The sequence below is a fragment of the Maylandia zebra genome, linkage group LG14 (assembly GCF_041146795.1).
Source record: "Maylandia zebra isolate NMK-2024a linkage group LG14, Mzebra_GT3a, whole genome shotgun sequence".
NCBI lineage: Eukaryota > Metazoa > Chordata > Actinopteri > Cichliformes > Cichlidae > Maylandia > Maylandia zebra.
This window is the reverse complement of record NC_135180.1, coordinates 38,748,614-38,759,115: the sequence shown is the minus strand read 5'-3', so window position 1 is coordinate 38,759,115 and position 10,502 is coordinate 38,748,614. Positions and strand designations below refer to the sequence as shown.

General features: G+C 43.7%; 1 protein-coding gene across 3 annotated transcripts in view; it reads right to left on the bottom strand.

The window, feature by feature from the left end:
• Nucleotides 1–3,303: 3,303 nt before the first annotated feature.
• LOC101470462 (fibroblast growth factor 12) overlaps nucleotides 3,304–10,502 on the bottom strand; it is a 56,893-nt gene continuing 49,694 nt past the window's right edge. For all 3 annotated transcript variants that reach the window (XM_004565023.5, XM_004565022.5, XM_012922924.4), the window contains exon 5: nucleotides 3,304–9,142. In XM_004565023.5, the coding sequence (XP_004565080.1) occupies nucleotides 8,991–9,142 (152 nt within the window). In that variant the 3' untranslated portion in view covers nucleotides 3,304–8,990. The remainder of the gene's footprint in view (nucleotides 9,143–10,502) is intronic.

The window sequence follows — 10,502 nt, the reverse complement described above, 5'->3', positions numbered from 1 at the left end:
TCCGCGGATTCCGGTCCACGCTCCTCCTCCTCTCTCACTCTGTTGCGACATCGATGAGAGTTATTTCCCAATAACACACACACACACACACACACACACACACAGAGCTCCGTGAAGGTGCCCCCCCCTCCATTAACAGGTCTCTTGTTTGGTGTTAGGATGGATGATCGTTTCTGAAATAACGGCGCTTTATTCATTTCTATCTGTGATGCTTTTTTGAATTCGCTGCGTTTTTCTATTCATGTTTTTATTTCATTCACATTTTTATCAAGATTTGAAACTAGTAAAATATTTACTAGTTTTATTTAAGGAAATCGTCAGAAACTCCAGCTGGGAACCAACAGCAGTGCTGCTTCAGTCTGAAAATGTAATCTGATTACAATGGTTGGACTAAAAGTTGCAGCCTGGTGTGATGTCGCCCCCTGGTGGTGTCTGTCAGCAGTCTGAGCTTTGCAGGCTCACTGACGTTCAAATGTGGTGAAGTACATTTAAAATAAGAGAAAAATAAAACCTGATCAATCCCAATTTTCTGAATCTTTCACAATAAAAGCCTCTCACCCGTTGACTCGATGACGCCAGAGAAAACGCTACCCAGGTATTTCCCAATAAAATTCCCATGTTTCTTCACGGTAACCAACAGCTGTTTTAATTTTAATGGAGTGAGGATGAAAGATTTGATCTAAACTACTGAAATGTGTAAAACTGGTGGAAATTCAGTGGAAAGCTCTGCAGCCGTACTCTTCCTGAAGGCGTTAAAGGAAATTAAACTCATACAGCCCACCTTTACAGCACTGACATGGAGGACCAGCCAGTTCATTTTTGGATCAATAAATAATCAATAAAGGTGTGACTGATCAGAGCAGACTAAACCTGAAGTTTCTGATCCAGCTTCACCTTAAAATTCCTCCTACAGCTTCACAGTAAAAGCCTCCTTGTAATTTCACAGTAAAAGCCTATTAAACCCTATACAGCAAGTCACATAGATCAGGGGTCCCCAATCCCAGGCCTCGAGGGCCGGTGTCCTGCAGGCTTTAGATCTCACCCTGGTCAACACACCTGAATCACATGATTAGTTCATCATCAGGCCTCTGGAGAACTTCAGGACATGTTGAGGAGCTAATTTCGCCATTTAATTCAGCTGTGATGGATCAAGGACACATCTAAACCCTGCAGGGACACCGGCCCTCGTGGACTGGGACTGGGGACCCCCGACATAGATGTTTTACATTAAAAGTCTCCAAGCTGCTGCTTCACAATAAAAGCCTCTCATCTGTAGATGAGACAGTAGAGATCCCCAGGCTGCTTCAAAGTAAAACCCCTTTACCTACTTCCCCGCGAAGAACCATCGTGGCTCCACAATAAAAGCCTACCGTTTACAAAGAAAAAAAAAAACTCACGAAGTTCCTTCAAAGTAAAAGCACTAAAACGGCTTTACAGTAAAAGTCCATCAGTTTAATTTTGAGTTTACCTTTTCAAGTTCACTTGTTAAAATAAAAGCCCTTGCATTAGTTCTCCAACATCTTCAAAGTTAAAGCCCTCCCCATCTTCTTTATAATAAAAGCCCTACAGCTGTTTTACATTAAAATCCAAAAGATTACATTAAAAGCAGGAAGTCACACAAACACTTCACAATTAAAGTCTTGAAACACATTTGAGCAGTAAAAGCCTCCACAGTAAGAATCCTAAGCTTTGCAAGAAAATCACCAAATCGATTACAATAAGTCACAACGATGTTTCAAAGTAAACGCTTAAAAGTCTATGGTTTGCTTCACAATGAAAGCTTCACACAAAATAGAAGTCTTGAAGCTGGGTCAGGGCACTACTGCTCCTTCACAATAAAAGTCTCTCAGTACACACAAAATAAAAGCACAAAGATGCTTGAAATTAAAAGCAAACAAGTCCTCCTATGACTTCACAATAAAAGCCCACCAACAGTTTCACAATAAAGGTAACAAAGCTCCTTCAAATTAAAAGACTTAAAGTGGCAATTAAAACTCAACAAAATTCCTTTACTTGCTTCACAATAAAAGTCCCCTAGTAACTTCACAGTAAAAGCCTCTGAGCATTTTTACAGTAAACTGTTTCAAAATAAGAGCTCAGAGACAAAATAAAATGCTAAAGCTGCTTCGTAGTAAAACTCTCACAGCTAACTGTGTGACCAGATTTAGAAATGAAACTCTCGGAGTCACTTCAAACCGTGTGAATTGGTTTGTAATTAGATGCTTCACAATAAAAGTCATTTCTTTCAAAATAAAACCTGCCACCTGCTTAACCACAAGATGCTGTTGGATCCCAGAGGTCAGGCTGACGGTGTTTCCTCCTTGTTGCTGTGATGTCGGCTGATGGTCGTGTTTTTGTGTCTCTCCTTGTTAAAGTTGGATGAAGCCGCCTGCGAGGTCGTCGCCCGTAAAGTGGAAACCAGCCGCTGAGTGCCTGGATGAGCTTTTAGACCATCTCGGGAATAACTGAGAGCTTTTTAGTGGGAAACCACAAAAACACCTGAGTGTTTCCTGCCGCGGCTGCTTCAGAGATCCCAACGTGACATACACGAGCTTTATTTGTGGCCTAAAGTCTGAATCTGTGCGTTTTGTGTTTATGCAGCAGGACCGAAGTCATTCGAATACAAATCCTCGGACTTACAGGAGATTTGATGACAGATAAACGAGGCCCTTTATCACCATGAAGCAAGTCTGCTGAAGTTACAACTTCAAATAAAAATGAGCGATATCTGTGCTACTCTGACCTTTTCTCAATATTGTTTTAAACGATTCTTTCATTTTCTTTACACATTAAAATCACAAACTCACTAATCTCAAATATTTTGGGACAGACTAACGAACTAACGTGCTTATGGACTGAACAGCTGAACGTACAGAAATCCTGTTTTAAGCAGGCGCTGCTGAAACGTCTTTAGGCAGCTGTTGTTGTGAAATGTTGTTAGTTAAAAATAAAAGTGAATTGAACTGAAACAGTGGCCAGAGCATGAGGATTCATTTCAGATTAAAACACAGAGGCCGACTTTGTTGCTTATTGTGTTTCCAGGGTCTGTGTGCAGTGGATATCCTTAAATGGTCATGTCTGCACAGAAGCCCCGCCCTTACGCCCTTGAAACCTCCTTTATGTGAGGAGCAACCAATCAGAAGAAAGTTGCCCTGAAGGATGGGCTGTCCAAAGGGCCAGGATAAGATAAAGAAGGATTATTTTGTGACTCATGCAAAGCAGCTGAGAATGAGCAGAGCAGATTAACATGTACACAGACAAACAAGTTCATCGTCAGGAGTAAAAAACACAGACAGACACTGATGCTCTTATATGTTTTTTTATTTTTCAGTACTCTTTTTTCATCCTGCTGCGTATTTGCGATGATTTTCTTCTAATATATGATGCGTTTTTATATGGAGGTGCGTCCGAAAAGGTGCAAACATCAGCAAACACAAAGAAAGAGCAAGAGATTTTAGGTTCGACAAACACGTTGCAACTCGGTGACGTTCACCCTCCTCCTGGGCCTGCGTCGCTTCGTAATGACATCATCATTTTGTGATACGACAGTGCCCCCTACAGGTTCAACATCTCACTGTTTTTGAGTAAAAAAACTGAGCGTCTCAGTTTTTATAAGCAGGAAACTTTAAAACTGCCATCGTTTAATTTCTAGAGAGCTCAGAGTCGAACCCTGAACGCTTTAAAACACAGACTTTTGTCTTTTCTACACTTTCTGCTTCTCATGAACCGGTTTACAAACTCATGCTGCCTTCAGGTGACGCAGATTACCATCGATGCGAGCCTTATCAACGATGGTTCAATGTTCCCGCTCTGATTTTGTGCTTGTGAAATAAAGGATTTGAAACCCTGCACTTATTTTTTGCTAACTTGAGAAGACTCGAGTTAAAGTATTTGAGAATGTCTCAGTAAAATGACAACAGGCAGCACGGAGACGAAAGAAACACTGTGGACGTTTAAAGCAGCGAACGAACGCACACATCTGGTTTTTCTTACACTTTAAGACATTCTCAAATATTTGATACGCAACTAAAATCTTTTCTTCGCAGGCGTTCGTGTGAGTTTGTGAAAGGTGACAAATGTCATCTGGCGTCACATGTAAATAAATCAAAACAACATTTTTATTTACTTTAACATATAAAAGTTAAATTATATGGTTAACAACAGTAGAAATTATTTTATCTATGAAAGTTATTACATTTATTACTAAGTTGTTGCTGATTTTTTTTCCCTCTATGTTGAATTTATTTCCTTTTTTTTCTGCTTTTGTTTCATTGCTGTCGTGTGCTAGCGTGCTATACGAGCTCAAATGTGAGCGCCATTTGTAGTTACTTCATGTTTGCATTTGAGATCATTTTTTTGATGCATATTCTGAAATAATGTATATTTTCATCATTTTAGTTTATTTTGAAAAGTCTCAACAGGATCTTGAGCTTTATTGTGAAAGATTTATGTGAAAAATAATCAAGTGGACGGTTTTTTGCTAACAAACCGACGCGTAAAACAGTCGCACGTCCGTCCGTAGTGTGGTTATTTTAAATATAAGACAAAGAGAGAACTATAAGAAGAAAGTAAGATGGCCACTACATCAACATTTAATTTCTATCTAGATTTTAGATTTATTTAGATAATAAACTGAGATTTATGACATATGTTTTGGTTATGTGACTGGCACTTTGCTTCCTCCGTACAAAAGGGCTCTCACATGATTTTTGAGGCGAACTTATCTCGTAACTTGAAGGCAGTTAGATTGAAACTGGTTCTGGGTCTCCTGCTGAGCCTGAAGCAGAGGATGTGGTAGAAAAGACACCCGGTACAACATTTCTGTCGAGTGGTTTGGTTGTGTTGACGCTTACAGAAACATTAAGAGGAGAGCGTTCGTGCCGAGCCGCTCGTGTTCCAGTCCTCGCGGTCCGACCCAGAACCCCAAACTGGAAGACATTCTCAGAGGCAGCGCAGCAGACTGTGACTGGTCCATTCATTTCCACCCTTCAGTCCATTTATCCATTTACAACCTCACCAACCACGCCCCGCTTGACCCCGCCTCCTTTTACCCTCCACTTCCACCGATCAGAGTGTTTTTAAGTGTCATCTCTGCAGCTTGGTGTCGGCCGACGGGAGGTGACGAGTTTCCCAAAAACAAACACATCAAAGTTCAAACTCTCGTTCATCTGCAGGCCGAGCTCCTCGTTTGGTGTCCAACTCCAGTCCTCCAGAGCTACCTGCAGCTTTTAGACGCATCCTTGTTCTGACACACCTGAATCAAATGAATGGTTCGTTATTAGGCCTTTGCCAAACTTGATGTCTGCTGAAGAGGGAATCGAACCTTTTGATTCAGCTGTGTTGGAGTAGGGATGCATCTAAAAGCTGCGGACAGCAGCTCTGGAGGACTACAGCTGGACACCCCTGGGTTAAGGGACTTTTATGTAACAAACGTGCAGAACGTCATCAGCAGTTGTTGTTTTAACTGTTCTTTAAACCTTTGCTCTGTTTTTATCCCTACGCTCTTTTCGCCAACAGACGTTACTCTCTTACTTGGCACATAAGGTGTTTTTAGTAACTTACTTAAATACGGCTACACTGACTTGCTGCTCCTTATGGTACAAACTGGCCCAGCCTAGTTCTAAAATGAGCAGCTGCTTATTCAGGTTCTGAGAGCTTCCTGTTAATCAGCAACAGAATCAGGATCAGAAGAACAGCCGGGACTGTTTTGGGGACTTGGTCCAATCTAGATGTGGAACCAGGGACAGTACAGTGGAGGGACATTTCAGCCTGAGCAGAGGTTTTCCATCTCTGATCTTTATGACTCAAAAATATCTTTACAAATGATTTTATGATGACAGAAGTTTCTCAGGATTGTTCTGAGCCAGCGTGACGACAGAGGCTGAACTTGTGGAACCACAGTATGAGCTGCAGAGACAGGATCGCAGCACGAATGGCACTAACGACTTTCCATACATGCTGCAGTCCTGGTGATTTTCTCCCGCTGAGAACGGTGAAGGCAGTGATAGAACGTGTGCAGGAGGAAGGACGCGTTTGATGGAGACTTGTTTCATTTTTTTCCCGGTTTTCTTTTTGGGAAACTCGGCTGGTAACATCGGAGAGAAGTAAAGGGTCTGAGTGAGAGAAGAAGGAAAGTCTTAGAGGTTGGAGAGGGCAGTGCAGCGACTCAGGCTGAACGTCTAAACTTTACTCTCTGGAAAGGAAAAGATCTCGCCGTCACAGAGCAGTGCAAGGAAGAAACGTACTCGGGGTGGACGCAATAAAGGGAGCTTTCAATCCTGAGCATCCACCCAGGGAGCTGCACGTCTGCTCTTCCTTAAACTCTTGACTTTTATTTTGAAAGATGACAGGAAATCTTTTCCTTTCAGCTGTGTGAAGTTCAGACGAGGTTGGAGTGAAACAGTTTTCAGGGCAGTGCTCTTTGTCTAAACAAAGCGGGGCAGTGTCAGAAACGCTCCAAAGCCCCCCATCGGCCGACACCTGAATGCATCACGGTGGAGGGAGTGAAAGTGGGAGCGTCGGGCGTTTTATCCAAACACATTCACATCCACGACATAAAAACCTGTTCTGGAATCTTTTGATTCACTAATCAATAACCGACCACTTCATCTTTTCCTTGAAGTTAAATTTAAAATTCAAATTTTCTTTTCTTGAACCGCTGCACACATCGTGTCAATTCAACATAAACAAATGGACCAATCAGAGCTCAGTGTGCCCGTCCTCATCAAAACCAAACACACAGTCGTGTTAATAACAGACAAAGTGAGCGCATGCTGTGGCGTTTTAACCCGTTAAATCCTGATCACGCAGAGCTCCAACACGCCTGCACAGGGCAGGTCGCGGTCGGCTCGTCGTTCAGCTTCAGTCCTGTTCAGACCGGATCAGAGTTACACAACTCGGCTGTTAGTGTCTCAATAAATCATTTAAACCTCCCCATGTCTGCGGGGGCGTCGCACAGAAAGTACATCATGCAATATTTCTTGTAACGCCGCAAAACCCAAAATCTTGTCATGTGATCAGAGCCTGAACGCAGCACAGAGAGACTGAGCTGCGATCAGTTTTTTATGACATTATTGGTGGACTTCACAGTCCTGCTGATCTCTTTTTAAAACCAGCAGCTTTCAGACCAACCTCGTGTCTGAAACTCCCCACAGTCAGAGTTACACCTCCACCTGTGCTCACGGCTCTTTGACCTTTCCTGCCCCGGGTTGTGTCTCACAGGCTGCAGGCCTCTAACAGTAACTCACACCAGCCGTGTTTTGGAGAGCAGACTGGTTATAAAGGATAGCTGTAGCTACCAGGACGTCACTCGCTGTAAAATACAAATAAAATTCCAGAATTTCAGTCGCCAAAACTGGAGCTCAGACTTCTTAGGCGGAGGAAATTATCTCTAACAGTGTTTTTTACCAGGCTGTATATTTCTACTGTAAAGCTGTTCATTTTAACATACCAGTCTATGGGGACTGGCTCACCGCTGAAAGTTGCTGCTTGATTTTGGGCTCCTGCCGTCCTTCATTTATTACTTTCTGTGCAATGGAAAAGAATTAGCACTATGCTAAGCTGCACATTTCTGGCATGTTTGCACAGTTCATGGTTACTACAGATCGGTTACTACTACAGTGGGTGTGCTCGCTATAATCTGACAGCACACTGACTGTATAGTTTATACCAAGAAGCACCCAGGGTTGTTTCTGCCCTACGTTTCCCCTGAAATGATTAATTGATTATGTTTTAGGATATTCAAAATCCCCCCATCGTCAACTATTTGTTCATGGAAAATATTTGGGAGTACACCATCTATACTACAGTCTGTTCCAACCGTAAACTGGGCTTGTATTTGACCTATAAACAGCTGCAGGTGCTTTTACAAGCCTCTTGGCAACCCACCTCCACCCCAGCTCTTCTGGGGTGTATCATATCTGATGTCTCAGATGCATAGTGACAAATATAAACTCCTCTGCGGATGTAACAGCCGTTAACACAGCCTGAGACGAAGCCTGCAGACAACACTCAGGGCTGAAAGGTCAAAGCCTTTCTCTGAGCCTCGCACAAACCTTTTAGAACTCGATCCTTCACGTTTGGATGCGTTTAAAGAAGTTTCGTCGGTTTTCGTCAACGTGAAGCGAAAGCAGGAACTCGATCTACAAACTGCTGAGTGATTTTAAAAAGCAGGAATGTGGAGTTCACGTGGACACCACCTGCAGCGACCACACAAACCGGCACGCTGTTCTGATCCTCTCAGGCGTACAGTCACCCGGTCGCCCGACTGACCTCCGTCACAGGAAGCGGTCCGATCGGCACAGAGCCGTCTTCTTTCCTTCAGTCGCCAGTGTCTGCAACAAAAACCCACAAAGGCTCCCACCCCGAAAACACAACGTAACGCACGTAAAGATGTGGCAGCTGAAGAAGACGAAACAGAAAAGGTCTTCCTTCCAACCGGACAGAACATCACGCAGAAGAAGAAGCGCGGCGTGTCAAAAGTGCGAAAGTCTTTGCATTCATTAAGAAATGAAAGGAAGTGAAGTTTCTACATGGCTTAAAGCTTCGGAGTTCTCAGCGCTCGCTCGACTCGCAAAAACATTTTGTCGTCGTTGTGACAGAAATGATGATGATGATTACAATGTGGCGATGAAGAGTAGGTGGGCTAGCCTCTCGGCGCCATTTCAGCAGGGCTCTTTGCATAAAATGTAAATCATCATCATCAACGTCTTGATTTTTTTTCCATTTCCAAACAGGCCCCTCCCCCTCGCCCTCCCCCATTTGATTTAAAATATTTCATAACGAGCACGAAGACCCCACCGCCCCCCCTCCCCTTTTTTTAAGCTTCTTTTTTTCTTTGTTTTCGCCGTCGTTGTTATGGCGGTTGTTGTCGTCGTCGTCGGTGTGGTTGTAGTTGTTGTTGTTGCTGAACAGAGGGAGTGTTAAAATGGGAGTTCTCCTCCTCCTCCTCCACCTTCGCCTCGTCTTCCTCCTGCGGGTGGCGCTGCAGGCTACGACGCCTCTCGTTCTGTGGAGGACTCCGCTGCCCGCTGCTCCCTCTCCAGGCTCCTCGCCCGCTCCTCGCTGTTCATCGTCGGGCTCCTCGAGGACTTCAGCAGCTTCTCCTCGAGCTCGTGCAGCGACGGCTCCTTATACATGCAGACTACAGGGGGGAGGGCGGGGGGAGGACGGGGGAGAAAGACAGTGAGTCATTAAAGCATCACGCCACCACCAACTCTCGAATTTACACATAAAATAAACTGAAAGACATCCAGACGTAAATTCAGATGTCAGAGTTCAACCTGTGATGCTGCATTCAGTGACATAATCATAACTAACAGGTGTGCAGTTTGTGCCAGCGTGGACGAGGACACACCTGAACCTTTATGCAAAGTATAAAAACAAAGCTATTAAAACTAGCAGCTACTTCGAGGTCTATGTGCTGACGTTAAATAACAGAAAAGAAGAAGAACGAATCAGAAATGAGGAGGTAAAAGAAGACATCAGTGAGTTAACGAGGGGGGAGAAGGAAGAAGGGGAGAGGAGGAGGCTGAAGGACACAGAGGAAGAGGAGAAGATTGACAGAAGGACGAGAGGAAGGTGATAGTTGACAGATGTATAGTTGATGGATATTTTTAAATGAAGATGAGGGATGAGAGGGGAGGGGCAGAGCAGCTGAAAGCAGAGACGGAGCTTCGTGTTTCCAGTTAAACCTCCATCTGTGATATTAGAGCTTCACCTTGTCCTCACACTCTGAGTTCTGGCTGGACGACCTCGGCTCCTGGCTCACCTCTGAGCTCTCCACGCCTTCCTCAAACTCTCTCGTTTGCTCCCAGGATCTAAGAGCACAGCAGCTGAGCTACAACGGCTCCTACAAACCGACAGCACAACCTCCCAGTCTCACAGTCAGCTGCCGTTTTACTGGTTGTATCGTCAAACAGGACTAAAAATATCACATTAAAAGGCTTCGCTATTCTTTCAATTTATGTAATTCTGGTTCAAGTTCACCAGGAAATACGAGTCTCAGCTGCTTTACTGTTAAGAGGGTCAGTGTTTACGTAGGCTTTACTCGGCCAACGGTTCACCTGAAGTAGGTCAGAATGTGAGGCTGAGGATTTTGAGATATGACGTTCAGAAACACGTTTTCCTGCCTCTGTGTTTTAATATCAGGACGTTTCCAGCAGAATGTAGATGTCAGTGTTTCAGTGTTAAGCACCTACATTTACAAAATCACCTCTAAATGCAAAACCTCAAAGCCCATTTCACTTATTGAACTCATCTTCTACTACGATAAACTACAGACATGTGGAGAACCGTCGATTTCAAAGTACAAAAATCCCAAACTGGGAGAAAAAGCTGACTTTTCTACTTCTTCTCTCATGTTTGCGCTTAAAAAACATTTTGTTGTAAAAATACAGAGTGTGGAGTTTAGCTCAGAGCGGGAGGCGAGGTTACACTTCCCTCTAAACACAACTTGTGTGTCTTTCACTGACGCGGAGCAGAGGAAGCTGAAGATATCAGCT